At 43.9% G+C, this 15,059-nt stretch overlaps 1 protein-coding gene across 2 annotated transcripts in view; it reads left to right on the top strand.

The window, feature by feature from the left end:
- LOC126355769 (UDP-glucosyltransferase 2-like) overlaps positions 1-15,059 on the top strand; it is a 74,071-nt gene that overhangs the window by 37,738 nt on the left and 21,274 nt on the right. For both annotated transcript variants that reach the window (XM_050006173.1, XM_050006174.1), the window contains exons 3-5: positions 460-641; positions 2,427-2,883; positions 4,934-5,156. In XM_050006173.1, coding sequence (XP_049862130.1) covers positions 460-641; positions 2,427-2,883; positions 4,934-5,156 — 862 coding nt within the window. The remainder of the gene's footprint in view (positions 1-459; positions 642-2,426; positions 2,884-4,933; positions 5,157-15,059) is intronic.

Below are 15,059 nucleotides of genomic sequence, written 5' to 3'. Positions count from 1 at the left end.
GCAACCCTCTGTAATAAAAGAACTGAGCTAATCGATCAACAACGAAGTTAAACGGATGTCTCACGACGTCCGCCCCGAGCAGATGCAACGAACAATCGCGAACAAAATGAGATTAAAAAATAAATAAAAAAATGTGGTCAGCGTCACAGAATGTCAGTCCTAAGGGCCCGGGTTCGATTTCCGGCTGGGTCGGAGATTTTTCTGCGCTTAGGGACTGGGTGTTGTGTTGTACTCATCATCACCATTTCATCCCCCTCGACGCGCAAGTCACCGAAGTGGCGTGAAATCGAAAGACTTGCACCCAGCGAACGGTCTACCCAGTGGGTGGCCCTAGTCACGCACATTACCCAACAAGATTATCCAAGGAAATAAGCGCGAGAGAAACTTTAGTGTTTTCTGAACTTGTTTTTCAGGGGAATCCTATGATTTGTATTGATTTATATTTTACTTACCTTGCAGGATCCACCGCCAAACACTACCCAAGTCGATGTATCCTTCATGTACGAAAAGTGGAAAAGAGATGTCGATTTCTTCCAGTTGTCTCAACTTCCGAAGTTCGATGCCGCGAACTTTATGGGAGGAGTTGCTGTATCTGACTGTGAAGCTCAGTTCGAATTTCCGGCTGTGAAGGAACTAGTGCAGTAAGTGTAATCTATGTATAAATCATGATACATTCCAGAAAGAAAAGGCCAAGAAACAATGATCGAGTACAGAACTTTTTGTTTCCCTTGTGCTAATTTATCAGTTACACTGGAAAACCATTACAATTGGCATTTTATAGAGACAATAAATTTTATTTACTATCATTTCTCATCTATTATCTGAAGCCAACGAATGTGATAGAGGTCCTCGAGTGGTTGTATAGAAAAGAATTAATTTCTTCGATTTCAATTTTTTGATAAAGCTGCATGATGCGTTTTCCAGAATAAATTACTGTCTTGTGTGTATGAAACGTTACAAATTCATTAATATATAAAACATGAATTCTGCCACTTGACAACTGCTTTATAGCTAGGTATTCTATTTTCACACCTGCATATTAGTTTTGTGCACAATTACGTTGTTTCAATCCTTCGAGTTTATTTTTTTATTTTTATTTTATATTATTTTTACAGTGAGACTTAAACCTGTACTCGTTCATATATCACTGTAAACTTTTATCTTCTTCTCGTAGGTCACAAGGTCTTTTTCCAATTTTATATATTAAAAGCTTATAGCGACCTATTCTGCATGAGATTTAGTTATCATTTTGTGATTATTCCACAGATTTTACACGCATTCAGCTATTCGATCATTGCACTCAGCGTCTTCGTGTACATGGTAGTTCACGTCTTTGTCGCGATACATTAGCCGTACGATGTCTGTTGCGCAAACACAGATACTTAAGATTAAGAAAATGCCGGGGACGGACGATATTCAAAATATTAATATTAATGAGTATGGTACCACCTATTACGAAAATAAGACATTGCAGACGTCAACCTTTTGAATTTATGCTATGTTACGGTTCTTCAGGGCGTACATTGTCGGCCACCGGTAGCTCAGCGTATTGGATCACAGAGCTGCTCGGCCTCTGTAATAAAAAAAACTGAGTGGAAGGATCAACAAACGAACTTTACCGGATGTCATGTGACGTCCGCAACGACCAAACACAACGATCAACAACGAACAGAATGAAAAAAAAAGTGGTCAGCGCGACAGACCGTCAATCCTAAGAGCCCGGGGATCAATTCCCGGCTGGGTCGGAGATTTTCTTCGCTCAGGGACTGGGTGTTGTGTTGTCCTAATCATCATAATTTCATCCCCATCGACGCCCAAGTCGTCGAAGTGGTGTCAGATCGAAAGACTTGCACCAGGAGAACGGTCTACCCGACGGGAGGCCCTCGTCACACGACGTTATTTATTATGGCCTACATTGAAAAATTAATAGGATTTGTTGAACCCATTGCTTGACTGGAACTTCAACGCATAGTTTAAGTTTAGTCCATCTCTTTTATATGCTGAGTTCACAGTAACTGTAGTTTATAGTACATATTGCTACTCTCAGCGCTAAAGCTACTGAGGATGACTGTCTATACCTACAACGGCATTTCTGGTAGAGACAAGGTTGCATGTTGCAGAGTTCAGATATTTCAGTAAAATTCGACCATGTAATGCGCTTTGGCTGTTACACCTCATTGAGAGATGACTGCCTCCGCCACAAAACGGAGACGGTAACTAGTCCCCTGTTAGAAAAACACAGAGTCGAAAGATTTGCATAATTATGCCTAGGCAACAGGGAGCAATGGGACAAAAATCATTGTCGAGAGAATGTCGAACACCTGAAGTATTCTACGAAAATTGTTTTGGAAATAAATCATGTGTTTTTGTCGGTAAGAATTTTAGGCTGAAGCGCTTAGTAATAGCATCGTCGGCATTTGCTGCAGGTCCGGTCAGAAATTCGACGTGGTGATCATGGAGCTGTTCCTGCACTTCTGCTACCTCGGCATGGTGCAGAAGCTGGGCGCTCCTCCTGTGGTCGGTTTCTGGTCGGCGGAGCTGTACCCGCACCTGCACCGCATCGTGGGCAACCCCGTGAACCCGGCCTACTTCCCGGAGTTCCAGTCCACCTACACGGACCACATGACTTTCTGGGAGAGAGCTCACAACGCCTACGATACCCTGCAGTCATTCCGGATGCCCGGAGACTTTGGGCCAAGGCAGGATGAGACAATGAGGAAACATTTCGGCAGCGAACTCCGCAGCATTCATGAGCTGCAGTACAACATCAGCCTGCTGCTCGCCAACAACCACTACTGCACCGGCTATCCAAAGCCGCTACAGCCCAACGTAATACAAATGACAGGACTTCATATCACAGGAAAGAGTAATCCACTGCCACAGGTACTTCCATTTTTATTGATGTAGCGGTGATAACACTGAATTATTTATGGCCTCGAAGGACTACTATACTATCACCATCTTTCCTATCTGGTTTAGGATGAAATGGACACTACATAACTTCATTATATTTCCCTTCTTCACTTTCCTATTCCCAGTACGTTAAACGTCAACAGATTACCCAAAGCAGTCATTAATTATGCGTGTGAATCATGTGTTTACTTGTTCATTGTATAGTCTTCAGAAAATAACAGTTTAAAAAGTACGGTCTTGCTGCAAAGCTACAAACGGAAATTTTTCTAGCGGTGCATCAGAGTTCCGTGAGAAGCTTCGATGGATGACCTATCAACGGCCAACCGAAAGGTCCATTGCGCGACGTGCAATGCTATCTGGCAGCCTATTAACATTATTAATAAATAGCTCCTGATCCAGATAAAGGATATCTCTCCTGAGAGGCATTAGAAGCATTTTTCCTGGTGATTCAATAGATATTTTCAGTTTCTGTTGGTCTGTTGAAATTACTTTTTCCAAGAGGCATACTGAGTCATTTTATCTTCGATAATGATAGAAACTAAGGTAATTAATTAAAATTTGTGCCAAGCACGGGACTTTAAATCACTACTTTGGCTTCTGTCCTTATGGAAGAGGAAAACCCTTAGTTAGCGATCCTCAGAAAACTTGTGGAATTTACATCTAAATCTATATGTTTACTCGGAAGCTAACACTTAAGTGCTCTGCAGAGGGCTCACAGAAGTATCTTGAGACTACTTCCCTACCGTTCGTCTCTCGATAACTGCGTGGGAAAAATGAACACTTAAATGTCGCAGCATGAGTTCTGTTAACTCTTATTTTATTGCTATGATCATTTCTCCTTATGTACGCTAACATCAACAAAATACTTTCGCATTCAGAGGAGACGTTTCGTGATTGAAAATTCGTGAAAACAATTCATTGTAACGAAAAGCTCTTTCCGTCTAATGATATTCAGCCCAACTCGCTTATCATATCCGTGGCAATCTGTCCGCTATTTCGCGTCAGTACTAAACGAGCTGCCATTCTTTGGACTTCTTCGATGTCCTATGTCAGTACTATCTGGCAAGTGTCCCATAGCACACAGCAATAATCTAGCAGTGTAAGGACGAGCGTAATGTAGGAAGTCTCTTTAGTAGGCTTGTTCCATCTTCTAATTGTTACACCAATAAAATGCATTGTTTGGTTCATCTTCGCTGCAACGTGTTCTCTGTGATGGTTCCAGTTTGAGTTGTTTGAAACAGCCATATCTAAGTATTTAGTCGAATCGACAGCCTTTAAATCTATGGAATTGGTTAATCGAAAATAAACGGATACCTTTTAGTGCTCACGTGCAAGACCCCATACTTTTTATTGTTTATAGGCAATTGCCACTTTTCGCTCCATGTAGATATCGTGTCTAAGTCATTTTGGAATTGGTTCTGATCTTTTAAAGACTTATTAGACCGTAAATGACAGCACCATATGCAAAAATTCTTAGAAGACTACTCAGATTGTCTCCTAAATCGATAGTATAGATCAGGAACAGCAGAGGGCCTTAAATACTTCTTTGGGGACCGCCAGATCAGTTCTCTTTAACTCGATGACTTTCCGTCAGGCACTACAAACTGTGACCTTTCTGCCAGAATGTCACGAATTCATTCATACTGCACTCCATGGACAAGCAGTATGATTGGAAGTCTCTTGTGAGGAACAATGTCAATGTGTAAATGTGGTGTTAGCGGTAGAGACACATCTTCAAGTACAGTCAAAAATACATATTGGTAAACAAAGCCACTACCAGGATGCAAGTCATCCCCGAATCTAGTGTCAGGTTCGTATAGCGCATTAATTATGGATATAGATTACCTGGTGCTGGGTGGAGTATTTCAGTCTTAGATCATAATTCGGAAAGTGCCGTCCAGCGTCTTCTGACGTTTCACTGTGTAGTAAAATGACATTAGAAAGCAAATAAAAGTATTCTGTGAGGCACATGACGGTCGGAGGTAAACAGTCTTCCCTGCTGAAATTATTTGTCTAACAGGACATACAGCGCTTTCTTGACGGAGCGAAGCAGGGCGCCATCTACTTCAGTCTTGGCTCAAACGTGAAGAGTAGCAGCCTACCCGGCGACACACTCCGAGCCCTGCTGGAGGCTTTCTCACAGCTGCCGCAGAGGGTGCTCTGGAAGTTTGAGGACGACTCCCTGCCGGGAATGCCGGCCAACGTCATGGTCGCCAAGTGGCTGCCTCAGCAGGATGTGTTGGGTAAGTCCTCCAGTAAGCCGATGATTTGTTTGTCTCCAAGAAGAAATTACGGTTACTTGCAAACCGTATGGTTGATTCGCCATAACTTGCGTTCCAGGTCAGGATTTCAGCCTGGATACCTGCTTATCGTTGACAGTTCTTCTCCAACGCGGTAATGATTTCAAAGTACTGTTACTGTACTTAGGAGTAACAGCCGTAGTTTTATTGACCTTTGGATCAGGATATTGGACCTGTAATGGTATTGCAGTTTAAGAACTAAAACATAATTCACACATTTAAGCAGTTACTTGCCTCCAGGTCGTGCTTGAGAACGATATGATACGTGAAACTTCCTGGCAGATTAAAACTGTGAGCCCGACCGAGACTCGAACTCGGGACCTTTGCCTTTCGCGGACAAGTGCTCTACCATCTGAGCTACCGAAGCACGACTCACGCCCGGTACTCACCGCTTTACTTCAGCCAGTACCTCGTCTCCTACCTTCCAAACTTTACAGAAGCTCTTCTGCGAACCACGCAGAACTAGCACTCCTGAAAGAAAGGATATTGCGGAGACATGGCTTAGCCACAGCCTTGGGGATATTTCCAGAATGAGATTTTCACTCTGCAGCGGAGTGTGCGCTGACATGAAACTTCCTGGCAGATTAAAACTGTGAGCCCGACCAAGACTCGAACTCGGGACCTTTGCCTTTCGCGGGCAAGTGCTCTACCATCTGAGCTACCGAAGCACGACTCACGCCCGGTACTCACCGCTTTACTTCTGCCAGTACCTCGTCTCCTACCTTTTTCATGTCAGCGCACACTCCGCTGTAAAGTTTGGAAGGTAGGAGACGGATACTGGCAGAAGTAAAACTGTGAGTACCGGACGTGAGTCGTGCTTCGGTAGCTCAGTTGGTAGAGCACTTGCCCGCGAAAGGCAAAGGTCCCGAGTTCGAGTCTCGGTCGGGCACACAGTTTTAATCTGCCAGGAAGTTTCATATCAGCGCACACTCCGCTGCAGAGTGAAAATCTCATTCTGGAAACATCCCCCAGGCTGTGGCTAAGCCATGTCTCCGCAATATCCTTTCTTTCAGGAGTGCTAGTTCTGCAAGTTTCGCAGAAGAGCTTCTGTAAAGTTTGGAAGGTAGGAGACGGATACTGGCAGAAGTAAAACTGTGAGTACCGGACGTGAGTCGTGCTTCGGTAGCTCAGTTGGTAGAGCACTTGCCCGCGAAAGGCAAAGGTCCCGAGTTCGAGTCTCGGTCGGGCACACAGTTTTAATCTGCCAGGAAGTTTCAGCTTCTGTAAAGTTTGGAAGGTAGGAGACGAGGTACTGGCTGAAGTAAAGCGGTGAGTACCGGGCGTGAGTCGTGATTCGGTAGCTCAGATGGTAGAGGACTTGCCCGCGAAAGGCAAAGGTCCCGATTTCGAGTCTCGGTCGGGCTCACAGTTTTAATCTGCCAGGAAGTTTCATGTCAGCGCACACTCCGCTGCAGAGTGAAAATCTCATTCTGGATATGATACGTAATAGAAACCAACATGGCGATTGCCTGAAGTAATTTAGAGAAATAGCGGAAAACCGAGAACATGATGGTCTGTTGGGGTTTACAATCTCCACCCTCATGAATAACTAACTGGTTTATTAAAAACAGCACATCCTATTCCAGTTCATCCTTAGTGTACAATGCTATTACACTAACATAGTCTTGCTCATTTCTCACCACAAATCACTGCACACACTGGACACGCAATACACACACTGTCGGCTGACACCAGAACCGCGACCATGATGTTTGGCTTCCATTTTATGTAACGCAACTTCCTATATGATTGCCTAAAAAATTAAGTCAGCATCCCCCTCCCTCCCCCCTCCCCCCCACTACCACCCTCACTTACCATCCCCTCCCGTGATGTGTCAATATTGAGATCAGAAAAAGGATAAAATTTTAATAGTATCAACTGCGAATCTTTGGTGGAAGACATTTCACAAAAAAGAAACTACGTAGTAGGGCGAAAGTGTGTTTCGAAACGATATTTTTCATTGTTATTAACTAGTGTTACATTATTTTATCAAACTTCTGTGTTATGTGAGCATTTTCTCACTGTGTAAAACGTATTGCTTAAATGTTCTGTTTAAAAGTATTTTAAATTAACTTGGTCTCAGTAGTCTCTTTTTATACACTTAGCAAAATTTGTTTAGTTTTTTCGTTGGTGAAAATGATGTTTTGAGTTACTGTTTATTCTTTTTTGATTAATTTATGTTCAGTCTAGATGTTTTTCCAATGTCATGAGAGAGCAAGTTGCACAATAATAATCAAGGATATTTTTAAAATGTGTAACTGACTGGTAAATACATTCACATGGTGCAGCTAAAATGTCCCAAGTTTTGAACGGATCTGTGCAGTGGAAGTGGTTACTGTTTTTGTTAATGTTATGACTCATTATCAATATCACCTACATCTACATGACTACTCTGCAATTCACATTTAAGTGCTTGGCAGAGGGTTCATCGAACCACAATCATACTATCTCTCTACTATTCCACTCCCGAACAGCGAGCGGGAAAAACGAACACCTAAACCTTTCTGTTCGAGCTCTGATTTCTCTTATTTTATTTTGATGATCATTCCTACCTATGTAGGTTTGGCTCAACAAAATATTTTCGCATTCGGAAGAGAAAGTTGGTGACTGAAATTTCGTAAAAAGGTCTCGCCGCGACGAAAAACGTCTATGCTGTAATGACTTCCATCCCAACTCGTGTATCATATCTGCCACACTCTCTCCCCTATAACGCGATAATACAAAACGAGCTGCCCTTCTTTGCACCCTCTCGATGTCCTCCGTCAATCCCACCTGGTAAGGATCCCACACCGCGCAGCAATATTCTAACAGAGGACGAACGAGTGTAGTGTAAGCTGTCTCTTTAGTGGACTTGTTGCATCTTCTAAGTGTCCTGCCAATGAAACGCAACCTTTGGCTCGCCTTCCCGACAATATTATCAATGTGGTCCTTCCAACTGAAGTTGTTTGTAATTTTAACACCCAGGTACTTAGTTGAATTGACAGCCTTGAGAATTGTACTATTTATCGAGTAATCGAATTCCAACGGATTTCTTTTGGAACTCATGTGGATCATCTCACACTTTTCGTTATTTAGCGTCAACTGCCACCTGACACACCATACAGCAATCTTTTCTAAATCGCTTTGCAGCTGATACTGGTCTTCGGATGACCTTACTAGACGGTAAATTACAGCATCATCTGCGAACAACCTAAGAGAACTGCTCAGATTGTCACCCAGGTCATTTATATAGATCAGGAACAGTAGAGGTCCCAGGACGCTTCCCTGGGGAACACCTGATATCACTTCAGTTTTACTCGATGATTTGCCGTCTATTACTACGAACTGCGACGTTCCTGACAGGAAATCACGAATCCAGTCGCACAACTGAGACGATACCCCATAGCTCCGCAGCTTGATTAGAAGTCGCTTGTGAGGAACGGTGTCAAAAGCTTTCCGGAAATCTAGAAATACGGAATCATGTAGGCCACCTTTGTATTTTGAGTGGTTATTCCCCAGAAGAGTTTCGTAGCTAACAACGAAACATACATACGCATAGGATGGAACAAGAGTTTGATAATAAAACTTTGTTGTTATAATACTGTAGTCTTCTAACAGAAAAAAGTTATCTTCAGGAAACCGCTAGTCTTTATTTTTGCACACTTCTTGCTATCTTGATTACAAACAAGGATGATGATACACATCTCTGTCCTTTTTTGGAAATACAATCTTTACTACAGAGAGGTGAGATGATTTATTTAAACAGAACAGTCTCTTACTTCCATACTCAAACGCTGTGTAACACAGAACTACAATCACAAGGCGTATATTCCGAGCCAATGTTTCCTAAATGTTCTGAGTAGTAGGTCTGTCATGCAACAGTTTTATCGGGTGACAGTCAATTATGAACTGTCTTCCCACTCTTTCTCTAAGCATAGTGAACCAGAAATTTTTTTTAAGTGTTAATATATGTGTGGTTCACTTGGTCAGTATCAACTTAATCACTAATCAGTATTAATGAGGTCCTTCTTTAATCCAAGACCCTAACAGATACTCTCTACAGTAATACAGCAATTAATATAGAAATTAAAAATTGCATCACATATTAGGTTATTATTATTATTATTACAAAATTATTACATATTATGAATACTGTTATTATTATTATTATTACATAATTAAAATATGTTACATAAATTATTAATTTAAAAATAAAAAAATTAACGTATTCTGATGGTGCAGGAGTAATATGATGAAGCTATTATTGTGTTCTGAGCGTTCCGGAGGGAAAGAGAAGTGACAGACGCTCCAACAGAAATGTTCCGCTTTACGAAGTAGCTTGGTTCTGAAATTCCGAGAGCGACGTTCAAAGAAGAGAAGAGCAACATAGTCTTTCTTCCAGCACATGTCTCGCGAAATGACCACGATGATAAAGTCATAGAAATTAGATCTCTTACAAAGGTTTAAAGACAGTTGCTGTTTCCGCGTATCATCCACGAATGGAACAAGGATGGGGGAAGGTGACAGTGGCACGAAAGGTATCCTCTGACATACACCATAACGTGGCTTATGGAGTATAGATGTGGATATTGGTTAATGAGAAAATGATAAAAATCACATCGCTCTCCGAAATCATTTCTAAGGAAACCAGGGTAGCACGATAACGGCCCAAGCGAAAGTATCGTAGGCCATATAACAAGAAGAGTTATGAGACAGTCAGTATATATTCACTCATCTACAACTGGATAAAAGATAGCTGCTGCGCTGAAGAGACAGCGGTCGCACCACTATGGGGAATGGAAAAGATCAGTGACCACACAACCCTAACGGTGTCGGATCTCGTTGTGGCCGGCGGGTGAGAGTGGAGCACAAAATTATCGAAATCGTTCACGCTCATGTAATGGCCTTCCGACTCACAGGGCACTCTTCCGGAGACAGTGTGTTTTTGACGAATGCATGCTTTCGCGTCGATTTCCGTTAATAAGACATCTCGGGTTTCAAGCCGCGTCAAGTGGGTTGCTGGGCACGACCTTTCACAGAGATCTCCCTTGCATTGTCAAGTGGATGACTGTCATGCGGTTGTCACTGCCGTGCCTATATAGCCACGCAGTCGCTCGTGACGTTACTGTTGCTCGGTCCCGCACCATGGATGGTAACGTTTTGGCCGCTCGACTGCCGGGCCCGCTTCAGCTCCCCCAACACCGGATCCCAGGCTGTATTCAACTGCAACCGGCTGCTTTGGCCCAGCGCTTCTAGGCGCTTCATTCTGGAACCGCGTGGCCGCTATGGTCGCAGGTTCGAATCCTGCCCCGGGCATGGATACGTGTGATGTCCTTAGGTTTAAGTAGTTCTAACTTCTAGGGGACTGATGACCTCAGATGTTAAATACCATAGTGCTCAGAGCCATTTGAACCATTTTGAACTCAGCTGCGATCCAATGGTGCGAACAGTTTGGCCGGCATAGAACTGCCCACATCTTGTAAATTCCTGGCGTTCTGAGGCACACATCGTTTTTCACAGATTGCATTAGTTGCCATATCTTTGCCGGAGGCCTGAAGATTGTTTTATGCCTCTTCAGGAGCCGACTAATCTTCCCTTTTGTCGAACCACAAAACGGTAAGAATGCAACCTGCTTGGTGTCTTCTTCAGATATCTTCTTCCTTTGAGGCTTGGATGATACTGCTTGTGAGATCTGTTTGTTGTTGTAACCGTTTTCCTTAAGAACTATGCGTAAGTGGATCAATTCTCTCGCCAAGTTTTCAGCGTCTGAGACGGTTTCAGCTCGATGTGCTAAGGTCCTCAGAACTGACTGTTTCTCTGCTGGGTGATGGAAGCTGGTGGCGTGCACATACCGATACGTGTGGGTGGGCTTGCGGTAAAAGTTATGACCTAGAGGCCCATTGGGTTTAAGGCGGACAAGCACGTCCATGAACGGCAGGGAACCCTCCTCCTCTACTTCCATTGCAAAGTTGATGTGGTCGTGGATGCTGTTGAGTTACTAAAGGGTCTCTTGTAACTTTTCTTGTCCATGTGGCCAAATAACGATGGTATCGTCGACGTAGCGATAAAAGCAGCTCGCCTTTGCTCCAAGGAGATGTCTTCAAAATGCTCCATAAAGATGTTGGCTACTACTGGAGCTATTGGACTTCCCATCGCCACTCCGTCAGTTTGCTTAAAATATTCTCCATAATGTAAGAAATATGATGACGTCAGAGTGTGCTTAAATAAATCCACAATGGCGTCGTCAGAGAGCTGGGACAGCAAGTCAGTAGAGTCTGTGATGAGGACGCACGTGAATAAAGAAACCACATCGAAGTTAACCATAATATCACCTTCAGCAAGTCTCAGACCTGTAATCCGACTGATGAAGTCGGCCGTATTCTTTATATGGTGTCCACAGTGTCCAACGTGCGTAGAGAATAGGCTGGCCAGATGTTTAGCAAGTTTATAGGTCGGCGATCCGATGGTACTCACTATCGGCCTCAACGGTGTGTCCTTCTTATACACCTTCGGCAGACCATAGAACGTGGGCAGTCTTGGTGCCTTGGGGAGGAGTTTCTCTCCGTAATGATTCTCTCACCGTCGTCCTACCAGCTGACAAGGGCAATGCTGCTGTCTTAATGGAACGAGCCGAGACGGATGTTGGAGGAAGACACATACCAAAAATTACCTCGGGAACAAAAATCGAGAATGGTGAGAAAGACTTCAGAGCTTCTCAAACGGTTATCGCTGAAAGAGAATACTATTAAGAACCTCCTCCCCAAGGCACCAAGGCCGCCAACGTTCTATGGTCTGCCGAAATTGCATAAGAAGGACACACCGTTGAGGCCCATAGTGAGTACCATCTAATCGCCGACCTATAAACTTTCGAAAAGCCTCCTCTCTACGCACGTTGGAAACTGTGGACACCATATAAAGAATACGGCGGACTTCATCAATCGGATTAAAGTTCTGCGACTTGCTGAAAGGGATATTATGCTTAGCTTCGATGTGGCTTCTTTATTCACGTGCGTCCCCATCACAGACTCGATGTTTGCTAACCGCCCCAGTCTGTGTTGCCTGGCCACCAAGAGCTGTTGCATAACGATTTGATTCACGAGATCCAGTTATATGGCTCCTTCCTCGTATAGCGATTTTACGACTATGACGTGTGGGGCTTGAAGTAGGCATCAATGTAATGCCGAAACTGGTAGCACATAAGAACTTCATAAAATAAATTTCTACAATACACACGGCTCGTGGTAAATTATTGCATCAAGAAATACATGCTAGCCGTTGTTCCATGGATCAACGAAGACAGGGAAGATTAGTCGGCTCCTGAAGAGGAATAAAATAGACAATCTTCAGGCCTCCGGCAAAGATCCGACAACTAATTAAACCTGTGAAAGACGGTGTAGACCTCAGAACGCCAGGAATTGACAAGATACCGTGTGGATGTGGGCAGTTCTATGTCGGCCAGACTGTTCACACTATTGAACAGAGCCGTATAGAACATGAAAGGTGTTACCGTCTGCGCTCTCCCTAAAAGTCAGATGCAGCAGAACATGCTCTGGAAAACGGACACCGAATTGCATTCGATCAGACGTCTGTTATTAAGCGGACTAATGGCTTCTGGTATAGCGTGATAAACGAGGCCATAGAGATTAAGCAGGCTGGGGTGGCCGAGCGGTTCTAGGCGCTACAGTCTGGAACCGAGAGACCGCTACGGTCGCATGTTCGGATCCTGCTTCTGGCATGGATGTGTGTGATGTCCTTAGGTTAGTTAGGTTTAAGTATTTCTAAGTTCTAGGGGACTGGGTCCGCAGCTCGTGGTCGTGCGGTAGCGCTCTCGCTTTATACGCCCGGGTTCCCGGGTTCGATTCCCGGTGGGGTCAGTGATTTTCTCTGCCTCGTGATGACTGGGTGTTGTGTGATAACCTTAGGTTAGTTAGGTTTAAGTATTTCTAAGTTCATGGTGACCATACATGTTAAGTCCCATAGTGCTCAGAGCCATTTGAACCATAGAGATTAGAATTTCTGACAACACCTTCGATAGAGACGGTGGATTGTGGCTGAGTACGGCGTGGGATCCGGTGTTGAGGGAGTTGAAGCGGGCCCAGCGGCCAAAACATTACCATATATAGAGCGAGACCGAGCACGAGAGACGTCACCAGCGACGGCGCGGCTATATAAGCACGCCAGTGACAACGCCACTTGACAACGGCAGAGGAGATCTCTGCCGAAAGCTCGTGGGCAGTAAACCACTTGACGCGGCTTGAAACCCGAGAATGTTTTATTAGTGTGTTTTGCCTCTGAATATTTCAGGTCAAATTGTGTTTAGCACTATGAATATCACGATTCACGGAATACCTCTGCTACAAAACTCTTTCTTTGTTATTAACTGTAATACTTCATCACCGGATGCTGCTGACAACACAGCTGATGTGAGAGGCTATCTCAAAAGCCAGACAGGGATGACCGGACTGAAGAACTTGTCTCGTTTGAGATGAGTTGCCCCGTATAAAGCCCGGTGGATGGCAAAAGGGATGCCGCTAACTAACAAGCATGTGCAGGTACTAGAACAAACTGCAGGCGTTCCAGTTACAAACAAATAGGTTTGTTGTTGTATGAATGATTTTTAGACAAGTATCGAATGCAGAGAAACACTTGAAACAATTCTCTTGGTAGACTGCAGTCAGCAATGGCAAATGGTACGATGAGAACACGATGGGAAACTTTCACCCTGCATGAAGACTGACAGGTATATTTAAGCAGTGCCTGTGGGCTTGTAAACTGGACCCGCCAGTGGCAAAGTCGATACGATGGAAAAGACAGTACCCTGGAGTACACAGTGGGCTATACGAGTAAGGAAAGCTGAAATATTAAATTTTATATTTAAGAAATTACGCGAGAAGTTGCACACACATACCGTCGTGTTGTACAGATTCCCTAATGGAGGACATAGAAACATGCATCCGTGGTGTAGAGAAGCTACTGAAAAAGTTTGGAAGAAATGAGCCACCAGCTCCAGATGGAATCCCAGTTCATTTTACTGAGAGCACTCTGCGGCATTGACCGCTTGCTTAGCCCGCGTTTACGGTGAATCTCTCTCCCAACGAAATGTCCCCAGCGAATGAAAAAAAACTTAGGTAACTCCGATATAAAAAAAGTAAAAGAACTGTACCACATAATTACAGAGCAATACCTTTAACATCGGTCTGCTGCAGAATTTTTGAACACGCTCTGAGTTCAAAAATGGGTCGAATGGCTCTGAGTACTATGAGACTTAACATCTGAGGTCATCAGTCCCCTAGAACTTAGAACTTTAAACCTAACTAACCTGAGGACATGACACACATCCATGCCCGAGGCAGGATTCGAACCTGCGACCGTAGCAGTCTCGCGGTTCCGGAATGTAGCGCCTAGAACCGCAAGACCACCGCGGCCGGCAGCTCTGAGTTCGAATGTAATAAATTTCCTTGGGACATAATATCCTCTGGCCACAAATCAGCTCGCTTTTAGAAAGCACCATTCTTGCGAAACTCAGCTTGACTCTCTCTCACTTGATATCATACAAACCCTTGATGGAGGGTAACAGGGAGATTCCATATTCCTAAATTTTCGGAAAGCATTTGACACGGTGTTTCTCTATAGATTGTTGACGGAAGTCTGATCATACAGATTAGGTTCGTAGATATGTGAGTGCCTCGAAGACTTTTTCAGTAACAGAATCATGTGCGTTATCCTTGACGGCGCGTATCCATCAGAGACAAAAGTATCTCAGCAATGCCCCAGGGAAATGTGGCAGGACCGCTTTTATTCTCGATGTACATAAAAGACCTAACAGACTGGTGAGCAGCAACTTAAGACTGTTTTATGTTGACGCTG

This window comes from Schistocerca gregaria, chromosome 3 (genome assembly GCF_023897955.1).
Source record: "Schistocerca gregaria isolate iqSchGreg1 chromosome 3, iqSchGreg1.2, whole genome shotgun sequence".
NCBI lineage: Eukaryota > Metazoa > Arthropoda > Insecta > Orthoptera > Acrididae > Schistocerca > Schistocerca gregaria.
The sequence above is the reverse complement of the archived record's forward strand: the minus strand, read 5'-3'. Positions and strand labels throughout refer to the sequence as shown.